The sequence below is a fragment of the Rhinolophus sinicus genome, linkage group LG15, assembly GCF_036562045.2.
Source record: "Rhinolophus sinicus isolate RSC01 linkage group LG15, ASM3656204v1, whole genome shotgun sequence".
NCBI lineage: Eukaryota > Metazoa > Chordata > Mammalia > Chiroptera > Rhinolophidae > Rhinolophus > Rhinolophus sinicus.
Genome location: NC_133764.1, coordinates 29,673,633 through 29,696,915, shown reverse-complemented (window position 1 = coordinate 29,696,915; position 23,283 = coordinate 29,673,633). Strand labels below are relative to the sequence as shown.

At 37.0% G+C, this 23,283-nt stretch overlaps 1 protein-coding gene and 1 pseudogene across 8 annotated transcripts in view; both read right to left on the bottom strand.

Moving 5' to 3' along the window:
* HELZ (helicase with zinc finger) overlaps nucleotides 1–23,283 on the bottom strand; it is a 134,045-nt gene that overhangs the window by 5,021 nt on the left and 105,741 nt on the right. For all 8 annotated transcript variants that reach the window (XM_019733019.2, XM_019733024.2, XM_074320765.1 and 5 more), the window contains 4 exons: nucleotides 20,863–20,942; nucleotides 16,337–16,907; nucleotides 15,720–15,939; nucleotides 14,375–14,891 (listed from right to left, as the gene is read on the bottom strand). In XM_019733019.2, the coding sequence (XP_019588578.1) occupies nucleotides 14,375–14,891; nucleotides 15,720–15,939; nucleotides 16,337–16,907; nucleotides 20,863–20,942 (1,388 nt within the window). The remainder of the gene's footprint in view (nucleotides 1–14,374; nucleotides 14,892–15,719; nucleotides 15,940–16,336; nucleotides 16,908–20,862; nucleotides 20,943–23,283) is intronic.
* Nucleotides 2,074–12,982, bottom strand: LOC141568950 (replication factor C subunit 2 pseudogene; annotated as a pseudogene).

Below are 23,283 nucleotides of genomic sequence, written 5' to 3'. Positions count from 1 at the left end.
CAACTGTAACTGGAAAAAAAATTTTTTTTTAAAGAATAAGAATGAAGAAACATATCTGCTCAAAATTAAATGGGAAAATTATAGTCACAATCAATCGAATCACAGCCGTCTTGAACAGTCATCCATTCTAGGCTTATCTCTTGGGCGTGAGCCTTCACAACCTCCCAATTTATTATTCCCTAGACGGAGCAGATGGCAAGATCCGCTTCCTCCTGCCCCACAGAAGTACTCCTGATTGAACTCACTGAGCGTAGTCCTTTGGACCGTCTTCAACTGACACAGAACATTCATTGCTTTTTTTTAAAAAAAAAAAAAAAACCTTTATATGTCTGAAACCCAATTAACTTATTCTGTATATTTTCTCCACCCTAAACCGCACAACCTGAATTCCTTTAACCCTCCCAACAAGATCTATTTGCCAGCCATTTCAAGATTTCTCACTGTTACTTAAGTACTCTCTAATTTTTTTCTTGCTGGACTGCGGTGACTAATACTTAGTCTCAGTTCTAAGTGGCAAGGCAGTATGGGGTGGTAGTTAGGTATGCGGCCTCAGTCGAGAGCCGCACTGACTACCTGGGTTAGACTTTATAGGCCGTCTTTTGCAAGCAATGTCACCCTGGGCAACCGACTTAACCTCTTGGGAACTTCATCTGTAAACGTGGCTTCATCATCCACAGTACCTACCTCTTAGGATTACTGTGAGAATTAAATGAGCTCAGCATGTATATCAGTTAGAGCTGTTCCTGGCACATAGGAAGGGCTTGTTGTTATATAATTGTTTTCATGCAACACATAAAAAGATTCCACGTTAGATCTTAAATGACAGATTGGAATTGCCTTCTTTGCCCCCAGTAATAATAGATTTGCTATTCAGTCTGCGATCGTTATGAGTCTGAGGAATCTTTTACTGTTGTTGTTAGCAAAAATCAGAAATCAGGCACTGGAGGTTAGATTACAAAGAAGAGAGAAATGAATTGGCATAGTCATAGCAGGATGTTTTTTGGGACTGTAAGCACAAGCAGATATTGTCAGACAAATTAAAGGGGGGAAATTGCAGTACAAGCACTGTGAGGGTAAGGTTGTCACAGACAGAATCACCAGAATATAAACCAGGGAAGGGAATGGGTCTGGACGGGCTGGCCTTGTGCAGAGAGGCAGGAAAGTGTGGGAAGAGAACAATGCTCTCGCTATTAAATGATGAGTGTCCATTTCCACATTTTTAGCTACTGGCTGACAAAGGGGAGAGAGAATACTCTTCCATCTAGTTAATCCTTTTCTCATGTATTTTTTATTATTCTTCTGTCACTAAGTATCTAAATTAATCTTTAATTTTACTCTGCTTTAAAGGCAATTTTTTTCAATGGTCAACGTCATTCTGAATTTGATTCTGAATATTATCCATGCTAACTGATTTAGTGTCAACTGTGAATTTAATCAGCACATTTGAGATTTCTTTGTCTAGGTCATTAGAGTACAGTGTTGAGAAGAATAACCAACCTTTCTCAACTGCTTTCTGTTCTCTATGGGTAGGCAATCCCTGAACCACTGATCACAACAGCTTGTACAGTGTGTCTTTCTTATCAGTGTTACGAAGATGATGAGCTCTTACAATCAAAATGAAGTGTTTCTTTTTATTACCATGTCCTGAGTGTTTAGCCCAGTCACAATCTGTAGGAGGTCCCTTTCTAATGTCTTTATGTGTGAATACTTAAATACAAAACTAATAATGTCTGTTATGGCCTCAGAAGGAACAGGTTATAATAATCAAATCCCCTGGTGATACAGAACACTAAATATGCTCATATAAATTCAGGTATTAGTCTTATAAGCGTCTTTTCATTAAATATTTAACAGATATACTCTGGTAGTATAAACAAACACTCTTGTAATGAATAGATATATGAACCACAAAGCTTAACTGAGAAAAACTAAAAAATCAGAAAGCAACAGAAAGCTGATATAAAAGGAGACAATATTCAATTAAACTTTTTAGAAAATGTGTACCATTTGTATCTTCCAAACTGAAAAAAAAAAAAAAAATCGAAAATAAAAATCAGAGCTGACAGGCACAGCAGTACTTGGGGAAGTATTGTGTAAAATATTTATAACAGCTCCTAAGCTGCTATAGACAGAGATTAATGTGTAGATGAAATATGAAATTCAATTCCAAATCACATTATGAGTATAATCGATCCTTTGTTAGAAAAAGAGCCAAAACTTGAAATTGTTTTTACGTTCTTCAAATTAGATAGATATATTGAAGGTTTTATACGTATATATAAAAGTCTGCTGGTATATCTATTTCACGTAACACAGATGACGGTAAATGCCTGAAAATATGATTTGCTACTTTGGAATCTTTCCTCAAAGGAAATTTGAGTATAGGCAGAGAAATCTTGATGACAACTGAATAAAATGATTTATGGACCAAATAGACTATATTTCAGCAGTTTTGTAGTTTTCAGCATACAGATCCTATACCCGTTTTGTTAAGATTTACACCTGAGTATTTTGTTTTACTTTAGCTATTGTAATGGTATTGGCTTTTACAATTGGGTTTCCAATTGCACATTGCTAGTTATAGAAAAAAGACTGATTTGTGTGTGTTGACCTTATATCCTGTAACCCTGCGAAACTCACATTAGTCATAGGATTTTTGCTGGTGTTTTCTGGGTAAATTCCTTGGGGGTTTCTCCACTGACAATCATGTCATCTGCGAATAGGGACAGTTTTACTGCTTCCTTTCCATTCCACATGCCTTTTATTTCTTTCTCTTGCTGTACTGCACTAGCTAAGACTTCTAGTACAATGCTGAATACGAGTGTTGAGAACACACAGCTCACCTTGTTCCTAAATCTTAGAAAGCATTTAGTGTCTACCATTACGTATGATGGTAGCTGCAGGATTTTATAGGTGCCCTTTAACAGGCTGAGGAATTTCCCTTCTATTTCTAATTTGCCAAGTTTTTATGAGTAGATGTATTTTGTCAAACGTGTGTGGGTTTTTTGTTGTTGTTGTTGATATAATCATGTGATTTTCCTCTTCAGATTATTAATATGGTGGATGACACTGATTTATTTTCAAACACTGAACCAGCCTTGCATTCTAGGAATAAGCCCGGACGTGGTCATAGTGTATTAATATTTTTCTATATTGCTGAATTCAATAAGCTAATGTTTTGTTGAGATGTTCTCAGATATCACTCTGTAGTTTTCTCTTTTTTGTACCGTCTTTGTCTAGTTTTGGTATCAGAGTAATGCTGGCCATATACGATAGGTTGAGAAGTGTTCCCTTCTCTTCCATTCTGTGGAAGAGACTGTATAAATTGGTGGTATTTCTTCTCTACATGTTTAGGAGGAACAAGAGGACACAGAAAAAAAGACAAGGTTTGGCCCCACTCTCTAGATACCACAGCTCCACCAAACAGAGATGGCTCCCCTCCCTCAGAGTTTTGGCTCTTGCAGGATTTCGTTGTAACCAAAGTCACCACAGTGGAATTTTAAATCCCGTATTACAAATACTTTTTTTTCCTTTGTGACCTTTTGTTTCTACAGTATAGCTGACAAAATTGTACGTGTTTTATTTTTGTTTGTTTTGTTTTTGTTTGTTTTTTAAGCTAAAATGCCAAGCTTGAGCCCTTGCCTGGAGGTTCTCTGGGGCCTCCCCCCCGTCACTACATCCCTGAGTCTGGAGCTGAGTGCAAACGCTTGTGGAGACATGTGGAAGCATGGGGAAGGCCACGGCGTGTTAGAGGAAGGTGCGTTCCAGGGCCAGTCTGGGCAGCATGTTCTCCCAGAGCAGAAGGCTGTGACGCCTGTCTTTCCGGGGTTCTTGTAACCCAGTCAATGAGTTCGACACTCTAATCGGCCACCGGGGCCACTGTCTTCTGACACAGCCTGGCCAGGAACCCTGCCATCTGCGGAAGGGAGTTCACACCTTCTGCTATTTTCATGTAAGTATATCTAATTTCCTTAATAAACTCTAGTTTCAAATATTCTGTCATTTGGAAGATTTCACACACTCGAAAAATGCTGCCAATGATGTCTTCCAGTGAACAGCCGAGATGCCACAGGTGAGCGAGAATCTCGCAGGCTTCGTCAATATTGGCCTTCACACAGGGCTGGGCGTGGGGCTCGTCACAGACCTTGAATACATTCTCACTGTTAATAAAGCCGAATCCCGAGAAAACAGACTGCACGTTGTTCAGTGCCTGCCTTGTGTCTCCCTGGGAGGTGAAGACAATGGCTTCCAGACCATCGTCAGCGTATTGCACCTTCTTCTCGATCACGCTCATTAACCTTGTAAGGATCTGGGCGTTGGTCAGCTTGATGTAACGAAGGGCTGGGCACAGGGACTGAAGGGGCTCTGACTTTATCCAAAGCATTACAAGCAAGAGCAAAGCGCGTTGTTTTGGAGAAGGTTTCCATGATTCTCCTCAAGGCTTGCTGGGCTCCATCAGTCATGCTGTCTGCTTCATCTTGTTCAATTATAAATTCTCATACAATACGAAGGTTACTTTTTCATTAACAAAATTATCTTTTGGAGATGCTTACAATTCTCTGTTAATCTAAAAATATGTTTTGGGCCTGAATCGGTTTAGGCCTGGATTTGTGTGATCCAAAGAGAGGCAATGTAACCTTGACTGAAATTAAAATGTAAAGGGCATGCAAAGATTCTGGGGCAGAAATTAGACCTTGCTTGTGTATTCCCAGCACCTAATGCACCTGATAAAACTCTTCAATAAATATTTGACAAAAGACTTAAAATGCTGAATGTTGATTAAATGCCATATTGTCTATTTAATTTTCCCAAGATTTGAAGAAGAAATTCTTGACTCTAGAACATTCCTGGGCTACACTAATTTACTTTAATTTACTTTCCCATAAAGTTATCATCTTATGTTTACAGCACTGTGCTCTAGTTTCCCATAGAGATACAAAGTTACCTAGAAAGAAAGAAATTAGAAAGTAGGGAGGAGAGGCGTACTACTGTAAGATTAAAAACCATCAATATTTTTAAAAATAATAAATAATAAAAACAATTAATATTAGCAAGGCAGGAAATGTGTGATGAATAAACTGTAGTTTGCAACAGTAATGTCTATGGGTTCATGGGATGTAATCTACTAAAAAGTACTTGATAAATTATAACAATATTTTTTTAAAGGCATGATTCCCAGTTAAGGGTGGAGATTGGCCCAAGACTCCACTAAAACAACAATAAATGAATACAAAAGATCTACAGCAATCAAGATCAGATGACTAGCCATCAACAAAGGACACATTTCTGGAATATATGGAGACTCCGTGGATGAATGGTGTCTGTAGAAGAAGAATGGGAGTTACAACTCCCAACCAAGAAGAGAATTAATCCGCTCTGCAGAATTCCACAAAGGCTGAGGCCTCAGAAACACCAACTACAATGGAAAGTGAAGGGAAGATGAAGGAATGTAACTGGGGGGATTAACTGAAAGTCAGTACAGGGAACAGCTGGTCTCACTCTACACTTCTCCCCAACAACCAAAGGGACTCCAGCATGAAAAAGTCCCCCGGGGAAAGGCCTGCCACGCAGTAAGTCCTGAGACATACATAAAACTACCAAGTTGCTTTTTAGTAACGCAGATCATCAAGCGTTACCAGACGTTAAGGGGAGTTCTCCAGCATAAAAGATAAGGAAAGAAGGGAGCTCCAGGAAAACTAAGTGATGGCGATGTTTTAAAATATTTTTAAAATATTGTTTTAGTTCTTACTAAAATCTAAAACAAAACAAAAACAAGATGTTATGAAAAATCAGAGAATAAAGAACTCTTGGAAATTTAACATTTGAGGGCTCAAAATGTAAACTGCAACAGAAGGGCTTGTAGATGAAATCAAGGAAAACTTTCATAAAGTAAGAAAAAATACAAAGATATTAAAACATGAGGGCCGGCCCGGTGGCTCAGGAGGTTAGAGTTCCATGCTCCTAACTCCGAAGGCTGCCGGTTTGATTCCCACATGGGCCAGTGGCCGCTCAACCACAAGGATGCCAGTTCAATTCCTCGACTCCCACAAGGGATGGTAGGCAGCGCCCCCTGCAACTAAAATTGAACACGGCACCTTGAGCTGAGCTGCCGCTGAGCTCCCGGATGGCTCAGTTGGTTGGAGTGCACCCTCTCAACCACAAGGTTGCCGGTTCGACTCCTGCAAGGGATGATGGGCTGCGCCCCCTGCAACTAGCAACGGCAACTGGACCTGGAGCTGAGCTGCGCCCTCCACAACTAAGACTGAAAGGACAACAACTTGAAGCTGAACGGCACCCTCCACAACTAAGATTGAAGAAAACAACTTGACTTGGGAAAAAAAAAAAGTCCTGGAAGTACACACTGTTCCCCAATAAAGTCCTGTTCCCCTTTCCCAATAAAATCTTTAAAAAAAACATGAGAGAAAAAAATGAGATTTGGAGAATCCAGGAGGTGTACTATCTTACTGACAAAAGATTCAGAAAGTGAGCTACAGAAAAGAGACGGTAGGAAATTATCAAAGAAATAATATCAGACAATTTCAAAAAGCTGAACGAACGGTTATGCATCTTTCTCTAGAGCAGCACTGTCCACAAGACCTTCCCATGTCCGTGGAGATGTCCTGTACCTGGACTGTGCAACAAGGTGGCCCCTTGCCACACATGGCTGTCAAGTAACTGAAATGTGGCTAGTGAAACAAGGAACAGATTGTTTTATTATATTTCATTGCAAATCACACCTAATACATCAAGAATTCCTCTAGCTTTTACCTACAAATAGATCTTGAACTTGTTTACTTCTCGTCATTTCCATTGTTACGTCATCGTCCAAGCCACCACTGATTCTTGCCTAGATAATTACGATACCATCCACTATTTCTTTAACATGATTTTAAAATAGTTATAAAATAAAATGCATTATCTTAACAGAATTTTAGAAACAACTTTAATGTCACATTAGATTCATAAGATTCGATCATACTAACAGAAACAAATGTTTATCTTAATTTCCAAAATCATAGTACATTTATTTCTGGGTTTTATTATTGTCTTTCTTGAAAGAAAGGTATATGGAAATGATTGTGACTTTGTAGCAAAGTTCATTACAATCAATTTAGATCTAAATAAAGAAAACTACCACTTGAAGTATCTCACATGCAAGCGTGCTTAAATTTGCAAACAGTATTGTCCTACTAAGCAGTATTATTTCCTGACATCCAAACATGAAGTACCAGAGGAGATACTAGAATGAATGCAATATTACTTCTAGGAGAGAAATGTCAGATTCACTGCTGTGACATTCTGAGCTACTCTGAATCTATCTGGCTCTTGTTTACTCTTCTTGAATATGAAACAGTCAAGTTATCAATTATAGACCACAACACCTTTTACAATGAGAAAATTTCAGTTTGGGGAGAAAATAAAATAGTTCATAGACGTTTACCTTCAACTCATAACTATTCGCATTTCTCTGAAGAATCATAATTACCATAGTTAAATAAATATCCCAGCTTTAAAAAACAAGGTAATGCCAGAGGATTTTTGTTTTATTTTTAAAGAACATTTAGAAGTGAAGTACTACATTAATGTTAATTTTCTGGTATCTGAGGTCTCTAAATTAATCATCTAGGAAGTCAAACATTTAGCAGATACAACTGGTTAACTTAAGAATCAAGAGTTCTACAATGAACCATCTCCCTCTCTTCTCCACCACAATCTCCCCACCCCCAAGAAAGGAAAACTTGATACAACTGAAGATTTAATTCTTTGGTGCCAAGAACATAATTTGGCTTTCACCCCACATCTATTTCATGACATTGCAATCATTTCTTGTTCTCCAGGAATGAACCTTACTCATGGCATAATGCTCTGCAGAAAAGAGTGACGTTCCAGAAGCAACATAGAACAGGAAGTCAGCTCCACTTTAATTACTAACTGCTTAAGCTGCAAGTCGTTTAATTTAGTGCCTCGACTTCCTTTAAAAAGGAGGAGTCAGAATAAAGGCTCTCCAAGGCCTCAAGTTAGTCCAAAGTTCTAAGTTTTATTTTCAAGTCTTCAATAAATCAGTCTTAGTCAAAGAAAATATAATCTCACTTTTTGTTATTAAAATATCCAAACATAATCTATCACCAGCTTTAACAATCATCACCAATTTGATGTATTTGTTAAAATAATTCAAGTGTTATGATATATACAAGTCTACGTAAGTTATTTAAATTAAAAAACCCACAGAGTATGCTAATTGACTACAATAGTATGTATTATGGGCAATGAGTTTATATTTTCAGATTTTTTTTCTACAGAGGGAATTTCTATGAAGTACACTGAAAGACAAGGACCGCAAAACAAATTTTAGAAGATCCTTTCCTGCAAAAGAAGAATATTTCTGACAGAGAATACCCTTTATATTTCCATGTACACTTCAGTCTTGTGGGCCCCTAGGTTGTTTAAACATATAACTCTACTTTTCCTCCCTTCTTTTCTTATTTCTTGACCATTGTTTTGTTTCCTGTTGCTTTTGCCCAGCTCTTAGTTTTTTTCATGAAGAGACTTTTCTGTCTACATCCATCTCCTGCCAATCAGACTGTTTCTTTACTTTTTTTGGATGGCAACTGTATCAACGACTGACATTAAGTCTAATTTTAGAGTCCTCGGGTCTTAAATAATTTCATTATTTATTACTTTAAGGCTCACTCTACTCTGTGAGAGATCTTTACATCTGGGTCAAGTATCAACTCCATATATATTTGTGTGCTTATAAATATTCTTCATGTTAATCTGTGAAATAGTTATATAGCTAAACATATGATCATTATTTTCTAAATCTACTGCTAGTATCTGTAACAAAATATAATGCTAAAATTTCAAAAGTCATTTAAAAAGGAAAAACTAAATGATTAAATTATGCATAAACTTTCTACCGTTAAAGACGGTTGTCAGTTTAAGTAAAAATTTATAATTTGCTAGCACTGTCTCATAAGGGATATCTCTACTGTATGGGGTTAGCGAGTTATTTCACATGTATATATATAAATAACTGGGGGAAAGGTTAGTAACTTTATTAATTAGAGCTCTATTTAGAATTATACTATTAAAGCTAATCACTAAGGAAGAGCTCTGGTGAAAATTCCAAGTCTCATTAACTATGGTGCCAGAAACGTTAATTAAAATAGAACATCTCATTTAAATGATTAGCTTTGATAATTTAAGCATGAATAGAGGTCTAATTTATTAATTTGTTGATCACTGTCTCTGTTATACGCATTAGATGTTTTATTAGATACCATACATTAGCGATCTCTCTGAGAAGACACTTCTGAGAAGATAGCAACATTACCACCTGGTTATGTAACACCATCCACTTCTAAAGTCAGGATAGGCAGAATATATCAATCAGCCAAGAATATAATCTTCAAGTTACATTTGTACAATACTTTGCCCCATAGAAGGGAATTGGGATGGGGGTGATTAGACAATAATATTGAAATCATAACAAACAACTAACTTCAAAACTACAATTGTCTGAGGGAAAAAATAAAAATGAATAGATGGGTCAAAAGTTCAAAGATCAACACACAAGACAAGAAATATTTCAAAGACAAATATTTCAAATATATACCCAGGCACACGTGTCATCTCTACGATGGCGTAAGTAAATGCTGATTTACTGAAAGCTTATCAAAATGAGTGACTTATAAGCATTCCATTTTCATTACAAGGCCATTACAACAATACCACCACTGCAACACAAAACCCTGCAGCTTCATAAATGAATTCTGAGACTTTTACACAGTGATGGTTTTAAAATAATTTTCCATTACTCAGAAGCACCTTTAATCAAACTATTTCATGGCAAAGCACATCTTAAATGGCAAAAGCTTTGCTCTGCACCAGTATCAGCATCGCCAGTTCTATGTTAAATGAACATTTTTAACGTGGTAAAATTATGCCCACTTAAAGAAGAATGAGGATTTGTCTGTCCCTCAAGATAAAATGGCTGGAAAGTATAATGGGATAAAAAGGTCCCGTTCATAAACAAAACAAGGAAAAATCAACCTAAGAGTAAATTTAACCAGAAATGAAGACACTCCAGAATTTTACAGAGAAATATTCAGAAAATAAAAAAGGGAGGTGGGGAAGCAGGGAGGGGAAAAAAATAAAATATTGAAGACTGTACTAATTCCTAAATGAGAGGTTTAAAATATTTGTAAAGACAAAATTTCCCCCAATTTAAGCTATGCATTTAAAGAAACCCAAAGAAGGTTATTGTTTGGGGGGGATTGCGAGGGGGGCGGGTATGTGCGGGTAGAGTTCAAAAAGGTATTCTAAACTTCTGGTGAAAAGACCATAGACTAACCCTCTTCTGCCCCCAACACACATACAGAAACTGGAAGAAAAAATAGTAATAAGGGAGACTTTACAGTATCAAATTAGAATACTACAAAGCCTCAAAAGTTAAAACAGTGTAATTCTGGTACAGAAACATATAGATGAAAAAATAAATAAAGTCCAGAAACAGATCTCAGTATATACTAAAAAACTGTATCTTACTCAGAAGTTAGATTATAAAGTTATCACACAAAGTGAAAAAATCACATGCAGATAAAAATTACCTTGAAAACTCCTGAATCATGCCAAAATTACTAGAAACTGAACCCCTAGAAGCTCAAAAGTCAAGAATTAACTTTTATTGTTTCTCTTTGCATTTCTCTCCCCACCTCCACAGCAGTTAGTTGAAATGCAAGGATGATACAGTGCTATTATAAAGAATTTAGTATTTGATAAAAAGCTATTATTCTATTTAGTGAGAACAAATAACGTTAAAGTACGAAGACAACTGAAATGGTCTATAACCTGGCCTAGGTAAGGATGGCACCTTTGCCCGTATCCCATCTTTACAGCGGTCAAGAACTGGAAGTGGGAGAGGGTGCAGGCACTACCACCAGCCTACAGGGCCCCCGCCTCATCCAGGCAGCCGAGGGCCAGCACTTCGGCTACATTTGAGGTTGGTAAGGAAAACCCATGGAGTCAAGCCTGAAGCACCTAAATGAGAATACTCTTAAAAATGTTAAGTACCAAAAATGTTACAGAATAGGATCAAGATTCCATTTAGGGTGCCTCGACACAGTGGCGACACAGTGGAAAGAAAGGTTTGATGGGGTGATACAACTGAACACAACAATTAGGGGAAAAATTGTTTCAAGTTCTCCAGCAAGTAATCTCCCCCACAGGTTAATATATGATGAATGCTATGAAAAGCTAAAAGTTACAGTAACTATCTTTGTATAGTGAAATTAGAAATAATTTCTCTAACTTTTATGTTTTCCATGCTAACCATGTATGTACTTCATTTGTCAAAAGAAAATCTAAATATTTTAAAAAAGAAAAAGCGTAATAGGAAAAACCATCTCTGTTCAAGTTAACTGTTAAGCTAACAGCTAGATGTTTTCATCCCACGTAATATTAATTACAAGGTTTCTAGCAATAAAAGAATTCACAGTAGGACGGGAAATAAGACATTTTTCTGCATTGTTAATGTTAAAGAAACTATTTTAAAAGGCTGGAAATAAACAGCAAGCACATAAACCATTCATTCTATGAGATGATTCATGCAAAAGCATTTTGTACAACATAACACACAAAAGTCATCCTAATGCACTGAAAACGTCAAGACCTGCAATGTGGTAAAAATAATATTTGCCTTGGCAAAGTATTTTTTCAGTGTTGCAAGTTAGTCATCATTTGTGAATCTCATGCATCAAAATAAAGGTGACCAAATGATTCTGCAAAAATAATTCCACTGTAAGAACTCACTGATAATTGAGGGTACTTACTCATACACTCACAGCTAAACAGTAATATCAAATGTTAAGAGCTCAAGGATACAAAGAACTTATTTCCAAAACTTTGGAACATTTAAATAGAGCAATGATTAAAGTACATTATTCAGTATTTTTCATAAAATACAAAACTTGGTAAGACCTTATAAAAAACTTTGGCACATTGTTTCCCACACATATTATACATTAACTTGGCAGGTTAAGTTAAAACATCCCAAGTGTTATCAGTAAAAATGGTGGAGTAAGGAACTCCAAAGTCCATCCCTCCAAAAGAGCAATGAAAAAACTGGCAAAATTGTCACAAACAGCTTTCCTGGAATGAGGGAAACCAAAGCTTGCAACCGTGTTTCCCTGAAAATAAGACCTAGCCGGACAATCTGCTCTAACGCGTCTTATGGAGCAAAAATTGATTTAAGATCCAGTCTTATATTATGTTAGATAAGACCCGGTCATATTATAGTAAAATAAAACCGGGTCTTGTATTAATTTTTGCTCCAAAAGACGTGTTAGAGTTGATTGTCCGGTTAGGTCTTATTTTCGGGGAAACGGGGAATCACCAGGAGAGCACTTAGATAAGAAAAACCAGAGAATTTCAGTAAGAACAGTGAGCTTTGTGGTATTTTAGCTTACCCTAGTCCCATTCCCTTGTTCTCCAATTCAGTGATGGCCTTGAAATATGATGCTGCGTTTCTGGCACCAGTACCAGAGGGAGCAGAATAGGCCTCATTCTCAAAGAATTGTAATTATTTGCTTTGACCTGTCTGGTGACTTAAAAAACAAACAAACAAACAAAACGCAAGACCCCAAAAAAGTACTTGCCTTATTTCTGTCTAACTCAAGCTAATGGGGCCATATCAAAAACATCTATAGACAAATATTTTAATTGCTGCTGCCTGAGTTAATGGATCGGCTAGATGAAACAACAGACTAACCGAAAGCTGTGGAGGAAAGGCTGGGGAATGAGATGCTTTAGGGAAGAAGGGCCTCGAACAACTCGGACATTCCCAGGAATCTAGAAGAACATACACGTTCTGTGCACATGCTCAGGAAAGACCCACAAATCTCTCACCTCCAGCTAATCCAGAGGCTCTGAGGAAGCAGGAACTTGGGGCTAAAGCAGAGATGTCAACTGGCGGGATGAGCATGGAAGGTGTGTCCAAACACACAGACAGATACCACTGCAAAACTTGGGTGGTTTTTGGTTCTAAACATTGAAGGAAATCTCTGTGCAATGATTAGTTGATCATGAAGCTAACAGAACAAAGACTTCAGAGGCCACACATGACAAATACAGACTTCAAAAAACTAGTCTGGAATTTTAAAATTAATTTAAAATTATTTTTTAAAATTAGTTCAGAAAAGTCACAAATGATAACAAAATCAATAATGGATATAAAAAGCTATCAGAACATCCAAAGGCAATTGAAAATGTGAACAACAATATAAACCAAACAGACCTCACGTATCTATAGAATACTCCACCCAACAAGAGCAAAATACACACTCTTCTCCAGTGCACCTGAAACATTCTCCAGGATAGACCCTATGTGGACCACAAAACAAGTCTCAATAAATTTAAAAAGATTAACATTTTACAAATATGTTCTCCAACCACAATGGAATGAAATTAGCAATCGACAGCAGAAGGAAATTTGGAAAACTCACCCTAGATATACTTGTTTTTCTCTAATTTTGCCAAATATGTACCCTAAATATTATACTAGAGGTTCTGGCCAGGGCATTTAGGCAAGAAAAAGAAGTAAAAGGCACACAGGTTGGAAAGAAAAGAAAAAAACTATATTTGCAGATGACATTATCTTTTATATTAAAAAATTAAGTATACACACACACACACACAAATCTATTAGAGTTAATAAAGAGTACAGCAAGTTTTTATAGTCTACACCAAATGGTACCATTTTGGAAGCTTTACAACCTGAAATTACTAAGATTTTCGTATCAGTGAAGGTCCATAAAGATGCTCTTTGAAAATACCTAAGTAGTTTAAGATAAAATTTCAATTTACCTTAAAATGCTTAGTTTAGCAGTCAATTCTATGTTAAACAATGCAAATTCTGGGATTCAGAGTATCATTTGGTATCAACTGCCTCAGTCTAAGAAACCACCAAGATGCGTAGTGACTCGAGAAAGAGCACAGCACCTGGAACTGACCACTGGCTGAGAAAGCCAGCCCCTACGGAAAGCTCTAATTAACAAATGAAACCTAAGCAAAAAGATGACTCACTAACAACCATTTCCCCAGATTAGACAGGTCTAAGCTAGGGCCTCCTCAAGTCAGTCAGATGTTAAATGTTCCACAACAGCAATAAAAAACACGAAGGGGCTTCATGTTTCAACAATAATGACCATTCTACAAAGTCTGTAATACCACAATAAGAGGAGGCAAATTAGAATAAGTTCCAACATTATCTCTAACAGACTATGAAATTAAGTAAGATCTGTTCACTATTATCAAATCAATAAATATTGCAATTTTTCACAATTAACTAATCCCAAAAGAAAAGAAAGGCATTTACCTCTTCTAAGCTAGGGAGCGAAGAAGAAGATACTGTTCGAGATGACAATGGGTGAAATGGCTCTTGACCAATAGCATGTTGGTGATTCTGTATTTGTACAAAAGGGTTCTGCGGTGGCCTGTGAGGCAATGGAGGTAGGCCATAGGGAAAACCCGGCCCCATTAGGTGATTCTGTTGTAAGTTAGCAAAAGTCCACGCTCCATCAGGTGCCAGGTATTTCAGGGGAGGAGGGGCAAGGTGTTCCGATGGCAACGAGAAAGGCGAGCTGAATATCTGGGGTGGCAGGCGCTGTGGAAATGCTGGGTTGTTGGCTACTTCAACGTCTCTACTGTTGTCATTAAAGTTAGAAAAATGGCTACTGTGGTCTGTACTGGATGGGGGAGATGGGACTGCTGGTGGGCTCCTAGTCTGAATTTGTCTATATTGCAAAAGTCTTGATTGAGGTGGTGGCATTTCAGCTAGTTCCCGTGTTTCACTTTGATCACGATTAGACAGTTCTCTGAGTAAGTCTTGAAACCTACAAAAAGACGACAAAACAGGAGGAGGAGAAAACAAAAGAAAGGCTCCATCACGTTAAGGAGAGCGTAGTCAACTACAAGTGCAATTTCTACAAAGTCATAATATATATCATTTGAACCAACATTAATTAATCTCAAATGTAAGGATTGACACTCAACAGATGCTGAGTTGAAGACACTGACTATGCCCAGGTACCTGATTTCTTTCTTTTCCCTTTGTATTAAAAACGACTGTCCTTGTCTCTATGTGTCTCTGATAACCGGCAGTGATAAAGTCACCATAATGGCAGACCTTATTCAGAAGGGATCAGGAAACGCTTCAATGCATTCACATGACACTAGCCATCAAAGCAAGTTTACAGTCAAGACTGAACACTCATAAATATCTGTAGTTAAAAGAAGGTAAAAATCTGTGCCATTAGGAAAAAAATTAATAATAAATTTATAATTTTTAAGCACTAATTTACTTCTGTCCTTATTCATTCTTTATAAGTATTACTGCAGAGTATGAAAACAAAACAAAAAAAAACCCACTACTGAGCAGGATGATATGTTTCTCTTTTAGAAGAGACCATAGAGCCAAGGGCCATGTTAATTTCAGTCCACAGCCGACTGCCCAGGCCTGAATTTGCACAAAGCTAGCTTCGAAATCAATTCTCTGTATTTTAGGGTCAATCCATAGAACTGTGTAGTACGTGCCCAGAAGGCATGCATCCAATTAATTTCTTTGGGACAATATTCCAACCTGAGGCTAAAAGGACAGCATTCGAGAAAGAAAAAAGGGGGCGGGTCATGTTTCAGAGGCTAAGTTTAGTCTGCTGAAATACCTCGAGTCTGCTGTTTCTGCTTCATCCTCGGCACTGCTGGGAAGCTTCCAGTCTGCTCTCACTGGCGGCTGAGGAAGATGCTGGAGGTGAGGATGAGGATGGTGATGGTGTGGGTATGGAATGCTGCCCTGGCTGAGATAGGCATGATGTTCGTTCCACTGCTGTAACCGCACTTGCTGCTGCCTTAATGTCTCCAAAGCTACACTCCCATGCATACGATCTGCAAAAACGTTTGTGAAAAGTTCACGTTTTCATGCATTTGGGATTTCCAGTCAGTTTTTTCACAAGTGTTTACAACCAGGTTTTCTCCACAAAGAAATGGCTACTATTTAGGTTTGGGAGAAAGCAAATGTTTTCTAAATCTGCCAGTGACCAGAGTTCTGGTAATGATGATGACGACTCTTCCTCACCTACATAATGAGGTAACCTGGCATCAACGGGGTGCTTAATATTACACAGCATTTGGAACTAGATCCTAGCTATTCCACTAAGTGACTGACTTCTGCTGGCATTAAAGAATGAATCAATCCTGACCCACATTAATATTGCATACTACATGTCATTTTAAGTAAATAATATCTGAATTTGTCACATTCAGCAATGACCGAAGAACTTACCTAAAGTCTCCCCTATAGGCAATCCTGGAGGGTTCTCGTCAGTGAAGTTATTCAGATGTGAAGGAAGAATGGGGCCAGGCTGTGCAATGGCTCGCAGGGGACTGTGGCCTTCTTGCAGCATGGGAGGTGGCTGCTGCTCAGGAATCACAGCCTCTGCAGGAGGGGACTGTGGTCGATGAGAAACTGCATTATTAAAAAAAGCACTGCTGGGTCCTCCCTGATAGGCAGGAGAAAGTCGAGGAGGTGGCTGCTGAGTCAGCTGATTCAACGGATTCTGCTGCTGCACTACCTGATTTGGTTGGGGGGGCATTTGATTGGGTTGTTCAGGCAAATTATTCTGCTGCTGATTTAACAAGGCGTGCTGCTGCGGAATTGGAAATGGTGGTCTTGGTAGCTGCGGAAGGGGATGAAAATGACGACTAGGGATTGCATACTGAGCATGGGGAGCAGGAGGAGGAAGATTTATGTGTCTTGGGTTGAGATTATCTTTGCGATGAAATTTGGTATTGGGATAAACAACACCAGGACGTGATTCAGGACTTCTGCTCTGTGGATTTGATTCCAAATCAATCTAGAAAAAAATAAGAAGTCTTTTTTAACTATAGAAGGTCTGAGTCCTGTGGCTCTCCATCTTTTCCCACCCCTAGCGCATGTTAAGGATATGATACATTCTTATCAGTAATAGCAGGAGTGCTGGGTGCCCAATTAATCACTTTCTGACAATCGAAAGAGGGAATAAATATTTTTTCAATTAGGAAAGGCAAAACAGATAAACAGCATATTAAGTCTCAGTCATAAGAACAAATACTGCCATTTTATTAGCATATGCACTTTAATTCCTTTAAAAACATTATTTTTAATTTCACACTTTCTTCTTTGGAAAGATAATCATTTCTTTCTTTCTAATACAAAATCATTAAAATGTATTCTTTCCTTCTTATTTTTTTATATATCTCTTTCCTCAAACATATCTATATTAATAAAAATAACATCTCAATTTAAATACTAACTTGACATGAACAAATAATGTATGTATCACCTTTGTATAACCAGTTTGGTTGTCAACTTTTGCCATTAGATTTTGACATTTATTCCTTCAACAAACATTTACTGAGGGTTTACCAAGGGCACTGTGCCTGGTGCTGGAGATTAAAAAGCAGTAAGACCGAGAATGTATCCTCAAGAGCCTAGAGCAGGGGTTGGCAAACTATGGACCCAGGCCACTTCTGTCTCAACAGATTTTTATAAGCAAAGTTTTATTGGAACATAGCCATACTCATTCATTCACATATTGTCTGTGGCTGTTTTCTCATGGCAATGGCAGAGTTGAGTAGCTGCAACAGTAAGCATATGACATACAAAGTCTGAAGATTTACTATCTGGCCTTTTGCAGAAAAAGTCTGCTAAACCCTGGCTTAGACTCTAGTAGAGGAAACCATGTAAACAAATTAAAATTAGAGGTGCTGTAAGAGGAAATGATATGAGATCCTAGTGCCTGGGAAAATTTCAAGTGGCTTCACAAAAGCTATGGCGTTTGAGTAGAATCTTGCACAAAGACCTGGAATTTTTCAGGGAGGGAAGGACATTCTAGGTAAAACAGCTTATATACAAAGGTGGAGAAGAGAGAAAAAGTATGGCAGATTTGAGGAGCATGAAATTTTTGAGTGTACAGAGCTGTAACTTCATTTGTTTATATATTAGTTTTTCCCTTCTTGACATCAGATGAAACTGCAAGAGCCCAATTATACAAGACATTGAATGATTCTAACTGAGCATAAACATTTCTTTAATCCTTAAACTGTGGCAAGTTACCAAAGGTTTGTAAGCTAGGGATGCTGTCATCCTTCTGAAATGCAGACTGGATCGTAAGCAGTGACAATGTGAAAAATGAAATATAAAATGGAAAAAAGAAAATTTTATTTTCCATCTCTGTCAAAACACTCAATGAGCTGCTTTGGTGTATCAACCGCCTTACAAGTTTTAACACTGAAACAGTCACTGAAGGTGGCAGAGTACCTGCCTCAGCAAAGGCTCTCGTTAGACGTGGAATGGACCACTCCCAGGAACACAGAACAAGTAGCACGTTCCTGAATTAAAGCGGGGGTTGTAATGTGCCAATCATGCCTCAAGTGCATTCTTACCTCTAATCATTAACTCAAATGGACACAATAAGTTTGGCCAATACGGTCCTTAAGATTACTAGGTGTATATAAATTGTTTAGAAAATGAAATGAGAAGAATGACAACTCTGTCCCAGTCTTCCTAAGCAGTTGCAATGCCAACTCTTCAAATGTCTCAGAACCTGATTAAAGTTCTTTAGAAACAAATATTTTGCCCCATAAATCTTTCTCTTTTTAATGACTGAAGCTACATTCAGCTGGAATATACTTTTTCCAAAAACACTGTTGATATGCATGCTCTGACTTCATGAGGGAGACCGTGATTAGATGTCAAGGTTGCTTGTGGATAAGCTGTTATTTTAATTGCCTCCTTCACTTCTGACTTTGACATGGACAGGAAGCTAGGCCAGTGCCACAGAAATTTAGATCAAGACATGATACTTTATGATACCACAATGGGCTAAGTAGGATACAGGGATGTAAGGTCTGAAGGAGTCTGAGTCTACTGTTATCAGAACTAGATTATCCTCTATCACTTTGCTCATAATACTGAGTTACTGACTCAAGGAGAGCTAGGAAGTTTCTTACGCCCTAGGCCCCAGGACAAAGCATCAGGGTGGGTAAGAAAATGAAACTTGTCTATCAGGTTGCCTGGTCTCCTGACAGGGAAGGATCTCATGGAAATCTTAAAACAAGGACAGGAGAGACACTCAGCTCTCCTGGCTTTAGTTGCTCTGATAGCACCTAAGAATCTTAGGCTTGGTTTTGTCCTAAGCTGCCTTTGACTACAACTGCTGCAACCCCACCCTAAAGGGCCGTTTGTTCTCTCCCTGCACCCCTTCCCAAACACACAAGACTTCTACGTGCACTGCAGCTCCCTTCTTACTGTCAGGAAGTTCCCTGGCTGCCTCATTCGCACTGCAGCTCCTCCAGTGGGCACTGAGTCCTTCTGGTTGTTGAAACTGTGAGTCAGAGCTGCTTGTGGGACACAAGTTACTGAATATAGAGAGCAGCTCCTTAAAGGAAGCCTGAGGAAGCACAGATTTGCAAGTCATTATCATGGACCACATACTTAAAATCATGGAAACGGACTAGTTTATAGTAAGAAAACATAGTATGCAAAGAGAGGTGTGAGACAGTGACAGAACTCTGGGAAACCCCAACTTAAGGACTAAGAATAGATGGGACGAAGGTGCACAGGAAAAGAGATAGAAGGTCATGTCAGAGAGAGTTGTGAAAATGTGTGTCACAGAAACCGAAAGAAACAAGCCGGTCCAAGATGAAAGAAATAGAAAACAGTACCAAATACCAAAGATAAGTCAAATAAGACTACAACTGAAGTGTGTTTATAACATTGGGTCACTTGGAGCACAATAGTTTCACTGAAATTTTGAGGCCCAATACTAGTTATTTTGAGACCCAATACTGGTAACGGACAAATAAAAGATGAGGTGGGAAGAAGAAAACAGGTAGAAGATATGATGGTCAGAGAAAGTGTCTTTTAAAACAACGGTCTATCAATCAATTTACATATAGACTGAAGAAGCAGAACCAGTAGCTAGAAAGAATCTAAAGATAAATGAGAAGAAGGGACAAGGTCTCTGAGGTGACCAGAAAGGGAGAGATTAGTTTTAATGGGAACTCCTCCTTTGAGACTGGTGACAAGAAAGGAAGGATGTTCAGAATATAGAAAAGTGGTAAGTCTAAGGTTTTAAGTTAACAGGGTGAACACCTGATGATGGAAGTCTAAGGCAAGGTGATCTCCAGATCATAAAGATAATATAAGGTGGAAGACAATCGAGTAGGAAAAGAGCTGCTGAGAAAATCAGGCAACAGGAGATAAGAACATGTAAAAGAAATGTGGGAGAGCACCTCAGGTTCCCTGAGATTAGAAAACATGATTTTCCAGAGGTACTAATTCAACCAATAATTCGATTTTCCCTAACTTGTTCACAAGCAGAGAAACAGAGCAAGTAGATGAATGAAAGGATAAAGAGTTAAGGATTTACACAGTGGGTGTGATGAGGTAATAGGTAAAGGACATGAGGAAGTTAACTCTTCCTTCCTCTGAGGAAGTTAACTCTTCTTCTTCGCTATAATAGCTCTTCCCATTCTGAGATAATTGTCAATGACACATTTATAGCTGTGTCTTCATTTACTACTTTATCATGGAAAGTCTCTAAATTCAAGTCTATCATTGAATAGCAACAATTTGAGAAAAATATATTGATAAATGAATAATGTAGCCAAAGAAAAGGTAGGAGAGTCAGCAACATGACCCACAGAATGTTGTGAAACAATAAACATAAAAAGGCAAATACTTTTCTTTAAAACACCAATATTTCAAGATGATAAATCAGACTAAATCCATTAGAATAATGCAGTCACTAAATGTAAGCAGCATACCTGTTTTGATTCTGTAGGCTTTTTCTCTGGTGTTCGAATCTTATTAATTTCAGGTCCAGGATTATTTGTATCACTTTTACCTAAGAAAATATTTAAAAATTCTTATAAATTATCTCCAGTGGATGTTAATTTCCAATGAGTACCCAATATTAGACAAAGAAGTAGAATATTTTAAACATTTTTTGCCCATTATTATCAATTTATATTACTGCTTGAGTTTTGTTCTTAAATTTTCAGTGGCAGTTTCTCTGCAAGAAAGAAAATTTATAAACAAAGCAGACCTCACTGACAAGGCAAAAGCTTAATAAAGGGATAATCTTAAAACATCAAATATCTCCAAAAATAATTTCCCAATCTCCAGGAATTTACAGCCTCCTTTTCTTAAACTAGACATGGAAAAGAACTTGGTATTCTTGCCTATTTATAAAGGCTCAAAATTTTGGTCATTTATAAAAATAATTAAGCAGATTCCAAATAATGTACTAAAAGAATCTTAACTGAATAAAGATACGGTGAAAGAAATGCAGTTATACATAAATAGTGTGGAAGCAAAATTGAGGTTAAAAATATCACAATTATAATAGACTTAAACAATGCTATTTCATACACGTGAAAAACTATTACTATATAAGAATTAACTGCTGGATAATTTAAATTCCTTGAAAGAATCCTTAATTTGGGTTCTTGTTCAAAAAACACTCCTTTAGGAATGCCATTGAAAGTGTGAAATGAATCATTGTGCCACAATAACCTTACTACTAAACTTCAAGAAATGAAAACTACATGCCTGAGATAAAAAACGCACCGGATGAAATTAGCATCAGATGAGACAATGCAGAAGAAAACCTGAATGAACTTGAAGGCAGAACAATAAAAACTATGCAGAATGAAATACAAAAATAAAAAGGAATTTTTTTAAAAAATAAAAAGAGCACCTATGAACAGTGGAGAAACTTTAAGTAGACTAATATATGGGTAGTTGAAATTCTTGAAGGGAGGAAAAGGTAAGACAGAAAAAAATATCTGAAGAAATAAAAGGTCAAAAATTTCCAAACTTGATGAAAACTGTAAACCACAGATCCAAGAAGCTCAACAAACCCCAAACACAAAAAGCATGAATAAAACTACACCAAAGAATATTTTAATCAAATTACTAAAACCAGTATAAAAGAAACTCTTAAAAGCAGTCAGGGAAATAAGTGACACGTTTCATACAGAAAAACAAAGATAAGGGTGATATCAGAGTTCTCACTGAAGACAATGCAAGCAAGAAAACAGAGCAACATCATTAAAGTACTGAAAGATAAAAATTGTCAACAAAGAATTTTATACCCTGCAAAAATATCTTTCAAAAAATAAGGTAAAATTAAAAGATTTACAGAAATATAAATGCTGAAAGAATTCATCACCAGCAGACCTGCACTACAAGGAATTTAATAGAAGTCCTTCAAGGAGAAGAAAAATTATATCAGATGTAAATATGAACATAAAGAAATAAAGACTACCAGAAATGCTACCTACATGGATAATACAAACAATTATTTTCCATATTATTTAAAACTTAAAACAATGCTTGATGTTTAAACAAAAATAACAATAAGTTTTGGAACTTGTAACATATGTAAAAGTAAAATGCATTATAATAATATCATAAAGGCCAGGAAACAAAAAATTGAAATACTGTAAGGTTCTTTAACTGTATATGAAGTGGTAAGTATAAATGGGAAAGTAAACTGTGATAAGTTAAAGATATGTACTATAAACCCTAAAGCAAAATACTGAAATAACAAAGTTATAGCTAATAAGCCAAAACGGAGATAAAAATGGAATAATAAAAAATACTCAACTAATCCAAAAGAAAGCAGAATAAAAAGGGGAACAAAATCAGATTAGACAAATTAAAAACAGATATAGCAAGATGATAAAATCAAGCCTAACTATATCAATAATCACATTAAATATAAATGGTCTAAACAACTCAATTAAAAGAGATTGTCATATCGGATTAAAACAAAATCAAGAGCCAACCATAGTCTATCTAAAAGAAACACATTTTAAATATAAAGACACAAATAGATTAAAAGGAAAAGATCAAAAAAGATATACTGTGCTAACACTAGTCAAAACAAAAGCTAAATGGCTTTACTGATGTTAAGAAAAAATAGATCTCAGAGCAATATTATTACCAGGGATAAAGAAGGTCATTCCATAATGATAAATGAGTTAATTAATCAACAGCACACTATTGTGGTACTTAAATGTTTAAGTACCTAATAAGAGAATTTCAAAATTCATCAAGCACAACTTAAAGGAAAATAGGCAAATACCAATTGTATTTGCAGATTTCAATATTCCTCTCTCAATATATATGTATTTTTAAGTAGACAGAATATCAGCAAGGATATAGTATACTTGAACAAT